The sequence below is a fragment of the Thermobia domestica genome, chromosome 15, assembly GCF_964235325.1.
Source record: "Thermobia domestica chromosome 15, izTheDome1.hap1.1, whole genome shotgun sequence".
Lineage (NCBI taxonomy): Eukaryota > Metazoa > Arthropoda > Insecta > Zygentoma > Lepismatidae > Thermobia > Thermobia domestica.
Genome location: NC_137468.1, coordinates 5,200,951 through 5,221,217, shown reverse-complemented (window position 1 = coordinate 5,221,217; position 20,267 = coordinate 5,200,951). Strand labels below are relative to the sequence as shown.

Here is a 20,267-nt window from a genome sequence, read left to right as displayed (position 1 = left end):
CACTGCACGCAGCCGTCCTACTGTTTCTCATATAGTACAGAGTTTACCTAACACACTACCACCAATAGTCTGACACTACAATCGCCACCTGACCGTTACCAGCCCAGACACTTGACTTAATTCGAACTCGATGTATTTCCATTAAATTGATAAATATATGTACATTTATGTGGTTGAATGGTTCTTATACCTTTCGTGGGGTAGTCACAGGTTCTATTCTGATTAGAAGTACAAATGTTCAGATACTATGCTAAACTGTAAGCTCAAATTTTATATACCCACTGTGCTGAACAGAGGATGTTAACTACAAACAAATAAAAAATAGATAAGTGTTATTAAATAAAATCGAAACATTTGTAAACGTACTCTTTTATTTATTGTATCTAGTTACGAGGGCTGATCAATAAAGAACCATTATAAATGCACATAACATAATTGCCTGTACTAATTCTCCAAATGTTGTTGGTCTTTTTCAAAATGGTTCCTATTACATGCAGTGCACTTGTCCCAACGTTTTTGCCAGTCATCAACATCCTGGGAGCCATTTTTGAACAGATCCTTCAAAATCGCCTCAGCAGCTTTCACTACTGCCCCTGAGGATGCGAAACGCCGTCCCCGGAACCAAATGAAATGCCCATTCTTTGCATTAGTTCTCTTATCGTGATTTGACGATCTTCTCTCACTATCACAGTAGCGATGTTGATGTTCACTTCCGTCAGAGCAGTTACTGGAGCGCCTTCCTTTGAAGTTGATTGTCTCCCATCTTTAAACATTTTGAACCATCTTCGCACTGTGCTATAGGGAAGAACAGACTTCCCATACGCCTCCTGTAACATTTCATATGCTGCAGCTGCTGTTAATTTCAATGCACTGTACTTTTCTTCGCCTGTCATGTCCATGTTGTCTTCTGCGAAACTGAAACTAGGTGTGCTTGAACAGCTGCCAAGGTCACATTCCTGACTTCATGGCCTTCAAAGTTGCTCGATCTATCGTCACTTCTCCCACTACACAGACGTGTTTCGTTTTCTATGCCTCCTGCTGTTGTATTCACCTCATAAACACTGATGATCAGTCTTCATTGATTAGACTACGTAGTTGCACGTGAGTTGTCCGGATCGATTGAGAAAAGTGTCAGGGAACATCGAAGCAGTACAGTTAATATTACACATTAAATATTAGAGGTAGCAAATAGAAGTGTACGTTTACTAATTATATAAACATGCGTTAATTCATATCCTTAAATAATGAATTACATCGAAACGTTTTCAGACTTGAAAGTATTGACTAAAGTAACTCAAAGTGTTATGGAGTGTGTGTTCGAAATAGTGTGGTTTCACAGCTGTTGGTATCTGGTATCATTAATAAAGCTAACTGACTGCAAAACTATGAAGAGTAAATAAATTAAAGGTTATTTTCCGATTCTTACGAGACTTAAGAGAATATATTGCTCACGTGGTGTACAGTGAGTGGAGAAATCCACGTTTGGATATTCGAACCTAGATCCTCGACTTACCGGTGCTGATGGTTAACTACTGCACTGCTTACTGCTTTTCTCTCTTTGCATATCACTGAATTTGCGCTTATATTCGTGATATAAAATCGATTATTTCCTTTACTTATTATACTGTATACGATATCACTCGCCTCTCTGCCTCTATGAAAAGACAATTTTCGGCGAGTTGTCATGGCTGTTTTGGTCAATAGAAGCGATCTACTAAAAGGAGAGCCATTCTTAACTTACAAATCAGCGATCGAGCAAGAGGCCACCAAATGTGATCAGATACTATATATTTTTAAAAATTTTTACTTTATTTATTTTTATTAAGCACAAAGCTGAATGATTTTTTTCTTAATTCTCATGACGTACTCTGTGCCACAAATACGGTATTTCCAATCCCTGCTCTGACCAGTCAGGGAATCGTAATTAGCATTCACAGTTTAAACGGTAATACCATTCGTAACATCTATAATATTGATCCTACTAAGTTTGGAATATGTCAAATGTATTTCCAAAATGTTCTGATCCGAACGATTTAGTCCAGCGGCTATATAGTCAGCTTTGTTGATATTGTCGAACCAATGTTGAGACTAACCTGGTGCTGGATAACTGTTAGTTCGTATTTAAGACACATTCCAAATTGACTCTTGTCGTTCACAGGGATTGAACTCCGTTAATGTCATTGAATGTCTTCCCGAACAGGGACAAGCGGGATTCAAACCAATAACGTTATAAAATGGCTTCCCTACCAGAGACAAGCAGGGATTGAACTTACAGTATTAAAGAATGGCTCTTTCCCGAGCAGGAACAAACAGGAATTGAAGCCAAGGTGTTATAGAATGGCAAATGGCGCTCTTGTGAACAGGGACAAACAGAATTAAACCTATAATATTATAAATGTTATTGTATCTATACTACACTATAACACACGTATCGTCTAACTTCAATAATGCATATTCTAATTATTTAACTGCGAAGTTCAACTTTAAGCAATACCAACTTACAATATCACTAAAACATCCGATGAAGTGTGTAATATTGTGATATTGCCGTTTTATTATATATATGTTGTTTTCATAAACACCACATTCTTAAATTGCACGCGTTCTTATTTCTTTTCCTTTTAGTTAGTTTATTGCACTATAATAAAAGTGTTTTGTATTAGAAAAAGTTGCTCGTATCTTGTATCCCGAACTGAGAATCATTACAGCAAACGATTTCAGACCATCTCTGGGCTTTTCTCAGTGCATCTTCTACACCACTCGCTGAAACGATCATTATAGGCTCTGTCTACCCATAAAAACTTATGCTTCTATGTAAAACCTTTGTCGAGAGTACAAGTTGACATTAATTCTCACTTCATGAAATTTATGTTGGTTAACAAAGTAAACACTGAATGACCTATTTGCATATGAATTTAATTACAGATCATTCAGTGTTGACTTCATAAACTAACATAATTTTCGTAAAGTGTGGATTAATGTAACTTTGTATTCTTTATAAAGATTTTATATAGAAACATGGTTTTTTAAGATAGACAGGGATTATAATCATGTTATAGTAAGCGGTATATGAGTAGCAGAATTGAAAAAGAGCTCAGAGATGGTTTGAAAATGTTTGCTGTAATGATTCTCAGTTCGGGATACAAGGTGGGAGCATTTTTTCTGATAATAAACAGCACCCAGTAGACTCCATGAGCAAATAAGTATTTTGTAATTTATTTTCAGTTTCCGCAGAAAACTTTGAGCCAGAGCCTTCAGATTTACCTTTGGGCGTTCATATCAGTGATCTTAGGAAGGTTTACAAGAATGGAAAAGTAGCGATTCGTAGACTCAACCTAAATTTCTATGAAAACCAAATTACCTCGTTTCTTGGTGAGAATGGAGCAGGCAAGACTACGACAATGTATGTTTTAAATACTCTCATGTTCCTTGGTTAAGGTTATATTTAATTTCTCATTGGTAACTGTACGTCTACCGACGAAAGAACAATCTTGTATACTCACATGACACATTTTGGCCGTCCCAACTCGTGTGGTATCAGTGTGGACTGAACATATTTAAAATAGACGTGGGACACATTTCCAATATTTCTGCTTGGAAGTATTTCCGATGTTCTTTCGTCGGCAGAATTTTAAGTTAAGAGATCTGTAGACATACAGTAATTTTTCTTCAAGTTGTGTTCAGTGCTTGCTGTTAAAAAACTACATTTTCTTCCTTGCTTTCATTTCAAATAGAGCATTATAGAGCAGCGTTTTCACATTTGGGGGGAATTTTCTAATTTTATTTACTTGCGTATTTTACTGGTAGTTTTTCCGTATAACGTCTGTTTAACTATATAACTTGTAGCACGAAACTAAAATTTTTAAAAGAAAAATTTAATAGGTTGTGATTTCTTCACTAATCCGCTTGAGTGGACAGGTGTCTATGAAACTTCGTGCATATGTCAAGACACTTATGAAGGCATGACAAAGAGGAACTCACTCGTTAGGATGAAAGAACGAATTCATGATGCTAAATACAACGATGTCCCAATAACGTGCCTTTCAAAACACCTGAAAGACTCAAAGCATAAGATCAATAAAGTGGAATCGCTAAAAAAGTCTTCAGGTAAAGACCGCAAGCGTAAAGAGACATACGAGCCTTTTTTTGATTCTAACGAGGGTAACAGAATTGAATTCTTCACGGACGCTCTGGATAGAAATTAGAATAATATAATTGTTACCTTCATCGTCTCTCCAACCGGTAATAAAAAAGAAGAAACATTTAGGATGTATATTCTAGGAACGAGATTTTTTTGTTTATGAGTGTAAACATTTAATTTCAGTACTACTATTTCTATCAAAATACTGTTCCTTGCCTTAGTATTGAAGTTGCTGACGGTTGTCAACGAAAATTTGACGTTCAGTATTAGCTCTCCGTGCTCATCTAGTGGCTTGTGCGTATCCCTTTGATGCACACGGTCTCGGGTTTGATTCCCAGGGAGGAAACAACATTTTAATTTCACATTCATTCATTTTCATTAATCATCTGTCTCCTTTCGTCGAAAGCGCTCCTTGGTGGCTAAGCGGTTAGTGTACGCGCCTTTGGCATGGGAGACCCGGGTTCGATTCCCGGTGGGAGCTCATGTAGTTCGGATTCGACGTTAATCAGTAGGTCTACATTTCATATAGCCTCGTTTCTGAACGGGACGTTAAACTCAAAATCAACTCAACTCCTTTAGTCTAAATTGCATATCTGTGGGACGTTAAACTATAAATTTCATTTCGACGCTCAATATTATTTTGTGAACGGTCTGTAAGAATTTGGAGGAGCAAAAGTGAAAACTTTTGAGTTTATTAATAGTTTTAAGGTATTATGAAATTCTTATTTACATATAGAGCAAATCAAAATGATGAAAATGAGTTGTATGAATAACCTCTAATCTATTCCACGCAGGGGCAAAGTTTTACTTTATTTATTTATTTATTTATGGTTTGTTTTGTGTAATTGTTTTATGCAGGGTTACATAAATGGTCAAGATTTCTCAAATCAAAATAAGAAAAAAAATCATATTCTCCTATGCTCAAAAGTGGAAAGTTTCGGAGTTCAGAACCTTTGGTACTTGCACAATTATTTTTAGAGAGGCTGTTTGGGAGTACTTGATCACTCCCCACCTACCTCCCTAAAAATTGGTATGCAAGTACTGTAGCATTCTTAAACATAGATATTTGAATAGTTCACATACCAGTTTCTAGTGGTCTTGACCCGACTACGATAGATCTCATAGTGGTTGAGCTATAAACTTTTGAAGTTCACTTATTTCACGTATTAGGCATCTACAACTCCGAAACTATCCACTTTTGAACACAGATCCGTATGAACTTTTTTTTTTTTTTTCTTATTTTGATGTGAGAAATCTGTTCCTAAAATACTGTAATACATTTATGTAACACCTTGTATATAAACATTCCAAAACGAATAATTGAAAGTGCATGAGAAGGCTGTAAATGTAGTTTTGTATAAATTACATGACCTTTGATTAAGAAAAAAAATGATTTAGAGATTAAATCTTTCGGTATTTAATAATGTATTTTGTTAAATATGTTTTATGGTAAATAACTTTTAGAATCGTGTAATTTGTTCGGTATTTACTAATGGATTCTTTTTCTTCTTTTGTAGATCTATCCTTACGGGTCTATTCCCACCGACCAGTGGTACAGCTAAAATATATGGTTTAGATATCATCCACGATAAACTTGCTGTTAGAAAATATCTAGGAGTTTGCCCACAACACAATGTGTTGTTCGATGAGTACGCTATTTTCTTATTTTGTTATCCTTTGTTAGAGGTGATCGAAAATGATAGGATATTTGTGTGTTGTACGAATCGTTCATTGTGTTTAACATGGAGTAATAAACACTTCTTTACCAGAGTATATATACTTATTTATTAAAAACTAAAGTACAGTGTAACGGTTTCGACAACTTAACGTTGTCTTCGTCAGGCACTAACTGAAAACTAGTGATAAACAGATACCGTTACGTTGCATTTACACCAAGTAGGGCTTTCAAAATTATGTCCAAACGTGAAGAAAATGAAAATCGCATTTTTGGAGTCACGTTCTTCTGGTTCTCATGCGACGATTTGACAGTGATGTTACAGGCTGTAAGTAGATGGAAATGAAATGAAATGAAATGAAATCTTTGAGTTTTACGTCCCACGTTTATGCCGGTTAGGCTAAAGAAGACGGGGATTATGAGAAATGAATGAAATGGTGGAATAAAGAAAGTGGGAGGAAACGGGTGAACCCCGAGAAAACCCACTAACACGGTGTTTGTCCACCACAAAGTTCACACGGCGCGAGCTGGGATCGAACCAGGGACCCCAAGCACTGGAGGTGAACGCTCTACCACTGAGCCACCGCGCCCCCTGTAAGTAGATAAAGTTTAGTGAAGGGAGATAAAATAAGGGGATGGGTACATCCGTAGAAGGGAATAATAAATGAAATGAAAAGTTGCATAAAATAGGGGGAAAGGGTTGAAAATGAAAATGAAAAAAGGAATTAATAAAAATAATAAATAAATAATCATAATTGAAAAAAATAAAGTAATTAATTGATAAGATTTTAAAAACATGTGTGTTTTATTATTTCAATTCTTACTGTTATTATTATTAATTTATTTATCATTATTTTGGTTAACTTCTTCATTAATACGAGGAAGGATCAGAAACTAAGGTTACGAGGCCGATATTTCTGGAATTTCGTCTGTTATAGAGAAATGAGGAGTGGGTGGTAATTTTAATACATGGAGTTGACAACTGTTAGTGAGTAAAGGAAACTTGAAGAAAATCTCCCCTATGCTCTCCATCACCCAATAAGGTATACTACGAGGAAGGATCAGAAACTAAGGTTACAAGGCCAATATTTCTGGAGTTTCGTCTGTTATAGAGAAATGAGGAGCGGGTGGTAATTTTAATACATGGAGTTGACAACTGTTCGTGAGTAAAGGAAACTTGAAGAAAATCTCCCCTATGCTCTCCATCACCCAACAAGGTATACTACGAGGAAGGATCAGAAACTAAGGTTACAAGGCCAATATTTCTGGAGTTTCGTCTGTTATAGAGAAATGAGGAGTGGGTGGTAATTTTAATACATGGAGTTGACAACTGTTCGTGAGTAAAGGAAACTTGGAAGAAAATCTCCCCTATGCTCTCCATCACCCAATAAGGTATACTACGAGGAAGGATCAGAAACTAAGGTTACAAGGCCAATATTTCTGGAGTTTCGTCTGTTATAGAGAAATGAGGAGTGGGTGGTAATTTTAATACATGGAGTTGACAACTGTTCGTGAGTAAAGGAAACTTGGAAGAAAATCTCCCCTATGCTCTCCATCACCCAATAAGGTATACTACGAGGAAGGATCAGAAACTAAGGTTACAAGGCCAATATTTCTGGAGTTTCGTCTGTTATAGAGAAATGAGGAGTGGGTGGTAATTTTAATACATGGAGTTGACAACTGTTCGTGAGTAAAGGAAACTTGGAAGAAAATCTCCCCTATGCTCTCCATCACCCAATAAGGTATACTACGAGGAAGGATCAGAAACTAAGGTTACAAGGCCAATATTTCTGGAGTTTCGTCTGTTATAGAGAAATGAGGAGTGGGTGGTAATTTTAATACATGGAGTTGACAACTGTTCGTGAGTAAAGGAAACTTGAAGAAAATCTCCCCTATGCTCTCCATCACCCAATAAGGTATACTACGAGGAAGGATCAGAAACTAAGGTTACAAGGCCAATATTTCTGGAGTTTCGTCTGTTATAGAGAAATGAGGAGTGGGTGATAATTTTAATACATGGAGTTGACAACTGTTCGTGAGTAAAGGAAACTTGAAGAAAATCTCCCCTATGCTCTCCATCACCCAATAAGGTATACTACGAGGAAGGATCAGAAACTAAGGTTACAAGGCCGATATTTCTGGAGTTTCGTCTGTTATAGAGAAATGAGGAGTGGGTGGTAATTTTAATACATGGAGTTGACAACTGTTCGTGAGTAAAGGAAACTTGGAAGAAAATCTCCCCTATGCTCTCCATCACCCAATAAGGTATACTACGAGGAAGGATCAGAAACTAAGGTTACAAGGCCAATATTTCTGGAGTTTCGTCTGTTATAGAGAAATGAGGAGTGGGTGGTAATTTTAATACATGGAGTTGACAACTGTTCGTGAGTAAAGGAAACTTGGAAGAAAATCTCCCCTATGCTCTCCATCACCCAATAAGGTATACTACGAGGAAGGATCAGAAACTAAGGTTACAAGGCCAATATTTCTGGAGTTTCGTCTGTTATAGAGAAATGAGGAGTGGGTGGTAATTTTAATACATGGAGTTGACAACTGTTCGTGAGTAAAGGAAACTTGGAAGAAAATCTCCCCTATGCTCTCCATCACCCAATAAGGTATACTACGAGGAAGGATCAGAAACTAAGGTTACAAGGCCAATATTTCTGGAGTTTCGTCTGTTATAGAGAAATGAGGAGTGGGTGGTAATTTTAATACATGGAGTTGACAACTGTTCGTGAGTAAAGGAAACTTGAAGAAAATCTCCCCTATGCTCTCCATCACCCAATAAGGTATACTACGAGGAAGGATCAGAAACTAAGGTTACAAGGCCAATATTTCTGGAGTTTCGTCTGTTATAGAGAAATGAGGAGTGGGTGGTAATTTTAATACATGGAGTTGACAACTGTTCGTGAGTAAAGGAAACTTGGAAGAAAATCTCCCCTATGCTCTCCATCACCCAATAAGGTATACTACGAGGAAGGATCAGAAACTAAGGTTACAAGGCCAATATTTCTGGAGTTTCGTCTGTTATAGAGAAATGAGGAGTGGGTGGTAATTTTAATACATGGAGTTGACAACTGTTCGTGAGTAAAGGAAACTTGGAAGAAAATCTCCCCTATGCTCTCCATCACCCAATAAGGTATACTACGAGGAAGGATCAGAAACTAAGGTTACAAGGCCAATATTTCTGGAGTTTCGTCTGTTATAGAGAAATGAGGAGTGGGTGGTAATTTTAATACATGGAGTTGACAACTGTTCGTGAGTAAAGGAAACTTGAAGAAAATCTCCCCTATGCTCTCCATCACCCAATAAGGTATACTACGAGGAAGGATCAGAAACTAAGGTTACAAGGCCGATATTTCTGGAGTTTCGTCTGTTATAGAGAAATGAGGAGTGGGTGGTAATTTTAATACATGGAGTTGACAACTGTTCGTGAGTAAAGGAAACTTGAAGAAAATCTCCCCTATGCTCTCCATCACCCAATAAGGTATACTACGAGGAAGGATCAGAAACTAAGGTTACAAGGCCAATATTTCTGGAGTTTCGTCTGTTATAGAGAAATGAGGAGCGGGTGGTAATTTTAATACATGGAGTTGACAACTGTTCGTGAGTAAAGGAAACTTGAAGAAAATCTCCCCTATGCTCTCCATCACCCAATAAGGTATACTACGAGGAAGGATCAGAAACTAAGGTTACAAGGCCAATATTTCTGGAGTTTCGTCTGTTATAGAGAAATGAGGACTGTGCGGTAATATTAATACATGGAGTTGGCAACTGTGCAGAATTTAAGTCACCGCCCACCTGCGGCGCTAGTTGTAGGTAAACACAAAGGGTGACTCGTTTGGAAAATTGGTCTCGCGAAGAAGTCCACCTCAGTTATTTGATTTTTGTAAGTGACACATGTAACCACGGCTGAAATTCACCGATAGCTTGTATAGGTTTATGGAGAGACTATATCTCGTCAGCATGTCGCAGAATAGTTTAGAAAGTTGGCGGCTGGTTGACAAAACGTCACCGACGATGAGCACGGCATCAACAGATTTGAACACAGCTCGCGTGGACGAGTTGATTCAGGACAACAGGAGCATCACGTTACGGCATCTAATGGCAGAATTGAAAATGTCATTCGGAAGCGTTCGTCACATTGTGCACGATATTCTCAAGTACCGGAAAGTTTGTTCCCCATGGGTTCCTCACAAGGACAGGATTTTTACCAGGTGGGAAATGAAATATTATATACTCATTTCACTGCAGGCTTTGTAACTTTACTTCCTGATCACTCCTCATACATATTTCATTTTTTTTCCCCCTTTTTCAATATATACACATGTAATATCGACATAGGATTAATTTTAACGAAAAATCTTTAAATGTTACAGACTTAATGTTGAAGAGCATCTGTGGTTTTATGGTCAACTGAGAAATTACGATAAGGTTGATATTCAGGCTGAGATAGACAAAATGATAAGTGATTTAGGTCTTCTGGACAAAAGATGTGATGAAGCTAAGCGATTGTCTGGAGGAATGAAGAGGAAGCTCTCCATTGGGTGTGCTTTCATTGGTGGGGCCAGGTAAGCACGTTACTTGCAACTGTAAACTGAATTGTTTTCAATTTACGAAAGAAATCTTAGCTTCAATTCGTATTTATGCTGTACATGCTTGCATGCTTTCGAAACGTAATAAACAGCCCAAGATCACAGCAAAATAAGAACAATTAAGAAATTATGAACTTTCCAATCGTGAAATGAAGCAAAACCTCGCCGTAATAATATTATCAACTTCCAAAAATAGTATTAATTTACCAAAAAATCTTGTGCTTACTGAATTTTACATCTATGTTGCGAATATTAGGACTTCGTTGGGGGAATAATTGCTGATAGATGCTGTAGAATACATAACTCAAACATAGACAGTTTTCCTTATATCACGAATTTTTGTAAATTCATTCACACAGTTACAGTGTTCTCTGACACAGACAATGAACATTGGTGTCATCTACAAAATACAAATTTCATATTAAGTGCTTACTTTCAGATTTTTGCATATAAATTCTACAGTCTACTAAAAATAGTGAATTACTGTAATCTAGAGATTCATTGCAGTTTTTACGCACAAGATGGGAGTTTTAAATTCAGTGGTTAGCACCTAAACTATGCACCATATTATCACAGTATTGCGAGCACTGATAATGTTTACAAAGAAATGTAAGCAAAGGGCTAGTACTCCAATAAAAATGGTTTCCAAGAATATTTATTACTGAAGTGGTACAAGAAGGTACAACAAGAGATCGTCGGCACTTATCATTAACCAACAATGAATACCGAGGCCGACAAATGGATTGGTGTCCCTCTGGTCCCGCATATTTCAGCAGAAATTTAAGAACATACTGCAAAACACCTCTTCAAGGTTTCAGAAGTTCCTCCTAAATCAATAGAAAAATACATAACAGATTTTAAAGCATTTTTTTTACTGATCCTCAACAAAGTGGCAGCGTTTATCGGGTTAATGTCAATGTGACAATATATATATATATATATATATATAGGTCAAACAAAAAGGAATATTTGTACCAGAATAGCTGAGCATATTCGCACATCAAAATCTCGTAACTTGCAACAGTTATCCGGATTGGCAGCGTATCTTAAAGGCAATAACCATAGCATTGCTAATTCATCTTTGATAGAGAAAGCAAAAATTAGAGAACGAAAAATTAAAGAATCCTATTATATTCTTACACTCAATTTAAATAAAGCAGACATAAATGTGATTTTTAACAGTCTTTTCACTACATATTTCCGCCGTTTGGAAAGTAAGAAAAAAAAATGAACAACAGTGAACAGTGACGAGTGAGTGACCATTGGCATGTATTCATTTTTGACAGAAGACTTATGCTTCACTGTTCACTGTTGTAAATCTTTTTAACTATATTTTTTACCTATCCACATTTCTCACGCATGTTTTAAATCCTCTTCAAATTGTTTGTAAGCTGAAGATAGAAGCAGGGTTTTCCGAAAGCACTGCTTAGAATATTTTGTTTATTTGCGGCGAGCACTAGCCCTTTACTTCCATTTCTTTAAGCACCACACTGTTTCTAAGAAACCAGTTCGTTTTCATTTGTGGAAAACGATCAACAGTTATCTGGAACTTTGTTACAATTTTACTCACGGAAGGATGAAAATATGAGGTTAGTGATACAGTTTTCTCTGATTAAGAGGGTTCTAGTAGAACTATCCTCCTCTAGTAGAACTATCCTATTTAATAGCTTCTAGCTAAATGAATTTACAAACATTCGTGATACGAGGAAAGACTTTTCATATTCTTTTGGAAAATTTTCAATTTAGCAGTGTACACTGTGTAAATTTTTATTTTAACTCTATTGGAGTCCAAATTTTTGATTGAATATATTATATATGTGTGTGATTGAGTTACAAAATTCGGAGCAGTATTATTATTCATTTCTAATAGAATTCTGTTATATTCGAACGGATTCTAGAGAATTAAGCAGTGAACAATTAAAGTCTTAAATTTAATATGGTGTAGTAGTGTTCTTTACACGAGAGGTTGATGTGAAAATTCTATCGCAGAATTTAAAAGATAAGAGTGAGCTTCCAAATACACATTTAATAAACGCTAACATTTCTTTTGCTTAATTATAGGGATTTGTTGTAGTATTGTAATTCTATAATTAGGTTGTTGTAGGCACATTTTCGTTGCCTAAGTTTATAAGAAATAAATTTAATGAAGAAGAGAGTGGTTTACTGCTTTTAAATGCTTATCTAATGAGTGCCGTGCTGTGGAAAATCAGCGCCCGGAGCGAGAGTATATGACGCCCCCCTCCCCCCGTCCGTACATATGAGTGAAGTCGGCAAACCAGCCGCGAAGCTCGACCATGGTTGGCGCGAAACTTGTGAAAATTTTCAAAAATAAACAATGCTTTTCCTTGATTTTGAGCACTCTTATTACTTTTTCCTTCCATTTTATATATGTGCACATGTATTTTCCTAACATTAACATTATAGGACCACTTCCTAAAGCAGTTAGAGAATTTAAGTACATACTAGTAATATTTCAAATAATTTTTCGTGTTTTTTTCTTTCCTTCTTTTCTTTTCTTTTTTTCTTCCGAATTTTTCGCACCCTTACTTCGGCGCCCGGGACCATCGCCTCGCTTTTCTCACCTCCCCCTCCCCACACGGCACGGCACTGATTTAATGAACTAAATTATGTGCTGGCAAGTAGATAAACTACATTTTACATCGACACAAGAAGTCAGTTTCCTTTTTTTCTTTCTTTCTATTTTTTTAAAAAAATTTCTTTTCTTTTCTTTTTTTTTTTTTTTTTTTTTTAAAAGGAAAGGAGACATGGTAGTTCAGTGGTAAGTGTGTTCAATTTGATGCAAGGGGTCTCTGAATTGATACCAGGTCATGCGAAATCGTGATGAACGACCTCGTAACTATCGGTTTTCACGGGGTTCGGTTTCCTCTCACATTGTAATTCCACCAATTATTCCATAACCATTCACTTTCATTAATCAATCGCCTCCATTAGTATAACCGTGGGACATGAAATTAAAGATTTTATTTTATCTTCATTCAAAACTAGATTTTATTGTTTATGATAATAATAGGATTTATTGTTTGAACTTTTGATAGCTGAGATTGGTGATGGGATTAATAATCTAGTTCTCTTTGAAGACGATATAGTGTGGTGGGAAAAGACCTATACTATGAGCTTTGATCATGCCCGTATTGCTTGGACAAACCTACCAGAGGGATTTCTTCTTTCAAATGACCAAGTCTTGGAAACTAGACAGTTTGCATCAGTCATTGGCTCTGGTAATGTACGATGTCCCTCTGCCGTAATTAGAGAAAGTCACATATTGCTTGGACGATCCTACCGGAAGGGTACTGTCAGATTCCTGCCTGCAGGAGGATCAAACAATGACTGGAGAAAAGTGCCATCCCAAGTATCTGGGTAACAATTTCTGATCCCATAAAAAGGGAGTAAATTCTTGCAGGATAAGGGCTGGCACCAAACTCAGATGGTGATTTAACACGTACCATAGGACCCGGGATAAGATACGGGAGTATCTCGACGTCAGCGTGGTACCTTTACGCGCGAAGGCAGTAGCCGTTGTGCGAATAGAGGTAAACAGGACCAGGATTGAACAAGCCCCCTCGGGCACCCTGGGGGTCCTGGATTGGGTTGAACTCTGCCGGGCTGTCATACCGTGAGATTTGGTAGCTCATGGGAATTTATCCTTGGAATCTGAATAATGACGAGCAAGGGTAGGAGTAAGGTTGCCTCGAAACGCTCGGGTACCGTGCCTGCAGAGCATTGGAGGACTGACTCGCTAGCAGTCCGCCTCCACCAGTAGGTAACTGGTAGGCACTCAGGACTTCGGTCAGGCCGCGCAGTGGGCGTATCCCACTCTCTTAGAAGATAAGGGTTAGATCGCAAAGGCGATTCAAGGTTAAGGGACAAATCTTGATGGTGCACGAGGAAATATATCCGAACAGAAGCAATTATGGGCAGGTGCGTAAGTTCGTTTTACCTGCCCATTAAATAGGCCCACCGACCGCGGACACGCACTCCGTGCGTGCACTAAATCGTGGTAGCAGACCACTAGCTAACTGTGTACCCATCAACTGCCTGGATTCAAGTCCTGGCCATAGTCTGGAGCCTACATTAATTGTAGGTCCTGTTCTTCATGACTCGGTATTGTATAATTGCGTAAAAAAAACTGACTCTAAAAACTGAAATTAGTAATACTTTATTATAAATGCTTTGTATAATCATTTTTGTCCAAATGTAATATTATGTTTAAAAGATAATAGTTGAAATTATTGGTTTCACAGTTAAGTTTTTCAGTAGCCCATGATTTGGGAGTTTTTACATATTTGAAATTCCTATAGATCCATTTGCTGTTTCCAGCGTTATTGGCGGAAAACACAATGACAAGGATAATGCCTAAATTATAAAAGTGCATAGTGGTAAGTTGCGACACTAAGGTTTAGAAATGTTATGCGACATGGGCTGATGTTCGCGATATTTCATGTGTCGTAATATTTTTGCCATTTGTTGGTTTGGTTCAATTTTGTATCTTTTGTGTTTGTTTATTTTTGTTGTTTCAACTATCAATCTCTCTAGTGATGACATACGGCATAGAAGGGTAATGTTGATTGGGAATGAGATAAAGTTTGGTCTTTTTACGCTGTAATTAATCATGTTTAACTAACTTACACAAATGAGATCCTTTTCGTATTTTTGTTGGCATTTCCAGAACTGTGTTGACTGGCATCCACCGCGTTTGGGTGATCATTAGAAGTTCATACCTGCATATTCATTAAGAAGGTACTTACCCCAAAAACATCCAAAGTTATCCAAATGTAAGTTTGTTTAAAAAGTTATTGCAAGCATATAGCACATGGTTTTTACTGATGGTATTTAAGGAATACTCAAGTTTTTACTGAGACCTAACTTCTTAAAAGAGTAGATGACAAAAAGGACTTAGTTTCGTATAGGACGTGTTCCGTGCGTCTAGTTTAAGGAATTGAATTCAAGCCAAGCAGTCTTTTTACAGAGTATGAAGGTTTTAATGAAAAGTAATAAATTAAAGGCACAGATAAGGAAGCTTCTTGGCTGATTACGTAAGACATTTCAAGGCACAGTTTTAATTCAATCTAAGTATGGTAACTATCGGAGTAAGCGCACAGATGTCAAATATGCAGATCAGAAGACAGCATGGTTATCTAGGTACAGTTCCAACTTGGTCACTCTCCGACCAAGTACGTATATTAGTGAAGTGAAATGAAATATAGTTAAACAAGTGAGAATTCGAAGCAGTGTTTAGGAGAGCACGGTAGCTCACTGGTAGAGCGCTTGTCTCTGGTGCGTGGATCCATGGTTCAATCCCCGGCTAAGTAAGTTTGTGGCTATCTTGTCCGTGGATTTTCTCGGGGGTACTTTCGTCTCCTCCCACAATTTCATTCCACCAATTCTTTCATCATCATTCACTTTCTTTAATCACCAGTCTCGTCATTTTGAAGCAATGTTTCTTTTATTATTAATTTTATTATTATTATTATTATTGTTATTATTATTATTATTATTATTATTATTATGATTATCATCATCATCATCATCATCATCATCATCATCATCATCATCATCATCATCATCATCATCATCATCATCATCATCATCATCATCATCATCATCATCATCATCATCATCATCATCATCATCATCATCATCATCATCATCATCATCATCATCATCATCATCATCATCATCATCATCATCATCATCATCATCATCATCATCATCATCATCATCATCATCATCATCATCATCATCATCATCATCATCATCATCATCATCATCATCATCATCATCATCATCATCATCATCATCATCATCATCATCATCATCATCATCATCATCATCATCATCATCATCATCATCATCATCATCATCATCATCATCATCATCATCATCATCATCATCATCATCATCATCATCATCATTATTATTATTATTATTATTATTATTATTATTATTATTATTATTATTCAGTTACGAAGATACTGGTTAGTGTGCTCGTAGAGTGGATTATTTAAGTACAAGGTAAATGTTATGGAAGATTACTGGAACTAAAAGGATTATGATACTCAGAAGAAGATAATCAAGGGTATGTAGTTACATAGCCAACGTTAATTTTATGAACGGGTCTGTGCTGAAGAAGGCAATATTTTTTTTACCCAAACGTTTATACTTGGATAATTCTGGATGCTTTTGGGTTAAGTACTTTCTTAATGAATATTAAATATGAATCTTATTAAATGAAGTAGTAATTCCATACCATCATATTCTTTTTAACGATAGCTTCGAAACTATTCCATCAATTTAAATACAGTTTTCTTGACGTAGAAACTGCTAATTATCTGCACCTTAAATAAAACTGTATTCAAATTCGTTAATTCATTCCAAGTTGTTGCCGAGAGAAAATAAAGTAACGGGAAAGGACTTCAGTAAACCACTGTTCCATTATTCGACGTACCCAGCTAGTTTTTTTCTCTTTTTTTTTTTAAAGTCATAATTCCTTTTATATCTTATTTGTGCAACCTCCATTTGTGTAACATCTGTGTGTATTTCTTTGTGTTTGTTTTGCGTCATTAAGTTAAAATCGTTGCATGTAATCTCTTTGTAATAGTTTTGGAATCAATTTGAGTGTAATGAAGTGTTAAAAATCCGTTATCCATTGGCAGCAAAAGTGCTTTACTAATTATAAAAATAATTGTTAGAATAAATGGAGAAAACTTCGGAAATTACTCAATACATACATTTTAAAGGAATACGCTATCTAATCAAGACATGTTAGTTCTTGAATTGGTGGATGGATTCATAAAAATATTAACAATGTACACTGGTAGTGAGCTCCGCAAATGGTGCTCATTGGTTTAATAGATCTGTTTATGTTTCTAGATTCTGTCTATTTCAGGTGTGTGCTCGGAAAATATGCGAAACATACTTCGGCTCAACCCCCGCCACCCTTTGACGTAGGAAATCCTCTCTTTGCTTAGGGAAAAGAAGTGAATGACCTCAGCTTCGTTGCAAATTTGCCATTCAGTCGTTTGTTCTTGACGAGTGAAGATCGTAGGCTACTTAGAATGGCTAACAAGATAGAGTAAAGCGAAGTCCGTGAAATAATTCATTGTGGCAACGCTTTCGCATCCAATAATTGAAAGATCTCGGTCGCAGCAACTTGTCCCTCCTCTTTCAAGGGAGATACGAGAAAACACAAATTGACAGCAGCGCCAGAAGGGACACAGTTGAAATAGAAAGACTCTAGTACTCGAAAGCCAATTTTTCGAGTCTTTTCTTCAAATTAAGCATCAGAAATACCATTTTCTCTCTTTGGGAAGTGGACAAATTAATTGAGACTTTGCATCTCTCCATATTTCCGTTATATGTATCAAACTACAAAATTCTGAATTTAAAATTCTTATTTTTAACGTACTGAAATGTTTGTAATACATCATTATTATAAATTTGCTTCAGCGGATAGGAAACCTGATTAATTCTACAAAATGTGAAAACTAGCGCACATAAAGTACCTCATCCCATATACTCATAGGGTAGACGACCGACCAGCTTTCAAACAATAGGCATTCGTTAAGTTATCTGGGCTTTTAAAAAGGCGAGAATTTAACCCATTAGTGCATACAATCCGAAAAATCGGATTTATGTTGATTACGTTTTAATTCATTATATCCTCACATCCAGAACTTTTGCGAACAAAACATTGTTGCATGATCCTTTAACAGTCGTGAGAGGGTGTTATTGTTCTCGAAAAACTTGTACTTTGGTTTTACAGGGCAAATCCTGCAAAGGCGGCCATTGTTATTGAAATATCAATAATGTTTCAAGTACATGACTGTTAACGAAATGTGAATTCGTTGTGAATAACTAAAACCGTTAATCAAAGTAACCAAGTGTTAAGGTTGTGTGAAGAATAAAATATTATTTATTATAAAAACATTGGTGAAATATAGGCCTATTAGTCAAATATTTCCCGTGTATATGATATTTTTCATAGCGCTTGCCGCACACTACAATCGAAAATTTCAAGTAGAATCCGCTACAGTCGTTTAAAGTGCTCTAAACATACCCCAAAATAATAAATTGTACGCAAATATTACCTCTAGGAAACTTCATGCACTAATGGGTTAAAGTTATGTGATCATTGCCTCAGTTACAGAATTTTGGATATACTACTGATACTAAACTCTTATATATATATATATATATATATATATATTCAGAATTGTCCTGACTATAGAGTAGTAACACTTTACATATACCCACAGTTTTTTTCAATATATAGAGCAATACAATTTTATATAAGTACAATTGACCAAAATTAGAGTAGTAACATTTTACATATACCATAGTTTTTGAAATTTATAGAGCAAATAATACTTTATATAAGTACAATTGACCCAAAATTAGAGTAATAAGATTTACACATACCAACAAGTAGCCAGTTTAAGAGTAATAACTTGTTAATCGTTTGTTCATGAGTCAAGAACTTAAGACACTTACAGAGTCAACAAATCAGACTATTTAATATGATTCAATTGAGCTAATTGAGCTCCCTCGTGGCTAAGCGGTTAGCGTACGCGCCTTTGGCGTGGGAGACCCGGATTCGATTCCCGGCAGGAGCTCATGTGGTTCGGATTCCACGTTAATCAGTAGGTCCCGTCTCATATAGCCTCGCTGCTGAAAAGGATGCTAAACTAAAATAAACTCAACCAATTTAGCTAATTTTTCTCATAGATGACCCTGGCCTGATATAGAACCACTTTAGAGAGTGAAAAAAAAGTAACACGAAAAATAAGGACCTACCTATTATATACAAATTAAGAACTAAACAGTTAGGAAAAACAAGTTTTTATTTGGTTTTGAAAATATGTATATAACGTAACTATATTTACTACTTGATATATCTAATACATACAAATAGTTTGTATAATTATTAGATGGTTATGTGACAAACGGTACTAATTTATTTCAGAGTGGTTATTTTGGATGAGCCAACAGCAGGTATAGATCCGCATGCCCGAAAGTCAATTTGGGAGCTTCTACTGAAATATAAAAAAGGTAAGTAATATTATTTAATTATTTTTCTTTGTGATTGACTGCCACATTACTGAAGAAATTAGAATAAAATTTATTGACGTAATAGGACATAACTTTGTTTTCTAGATTTATACTGTTGTCTTGTGAGCTTCGTAAATATTTAATAGGTATAGTAGATTTATTTTGTAAAGTCTCTGTTAACTGAGTAGGGAGTACGCGTAACTTAGAGGAAATATCTCTCATCACTGTCTGTTGTCAACAAATTCGCATAATTTCTATTGCAGTATTAACTAACTAATGAACTCTATGGCCTATGGAACCCGGAGGTTCAATGCCGTGTTCACAAAAGTTCTCCACTGACTTCTATCCTTAGCTAACTGGGTCCAGTTTCTACTTTGTCTTCATATTTCTCGGAGATCCATCTTAATATTGACTTCCCACCTGCGCCTAGGTCTTCCTAATGGTCGTTTTCCGATTGGATTTCCAGTTAAGACTTTGAAAGCGTTGCTACTTTCTTCCATTCTCACTGCATGACCTAAGCCTCCTAGGCTTGATGACCCTAGGAATGTTTGGTAGACGGTACAAATTATGTAGTTCCTCGTTATGAAGTTTCCGCCATTCCCCATTCCCATTCTTCTTGGGTCCGAATATTCGTCTCAGGATCTTGTTCTCAAATACTTGCAGTCTACGTTCCCTCAGAGTAAGCGACCATGTTTCGCAACCATACAAAACTACAGGAATGATCATTGTTTTGTGTATTTTAAGCTTCAAATTCCTCGATAGAATTCGCGACGACAAGAGATTTTGA

The 20,267-nt window shown here is 36.4% G+C and overlaps 1 protein-coding gene across 1 annotated transcript in view; it reads left to right on the top strand.

Moving 5' to 3' along the window:
* Positions 1–20,267, top strand: part of LOC145672047 (phospholipid-transporting ATPase ABCA1-like) — a 242,611-nt gene that overhangs the window by 117,329 nt on the left and 105,015 nt on the right. The window contains exons 19-22 of the mRNA XM_081741259.1: positions 3,226–3,403; positions 5,659–5,790; positions 10,196–10,387; positions 19,395–19,480. Of these exons, the coding sequence (XP_081597385.1) occupies positions 3,226–3,403; positions 5,659–5,790; positions 10,196–10,387; positions 19,395–19,480 (588 nt within the window). The remainder of the gene's footprint in view (positions 1–3,225; positions 3,404–5,658; positions 5,791–10,195; positions 10,388–19,394; positions 19,481–20,267) is intronic.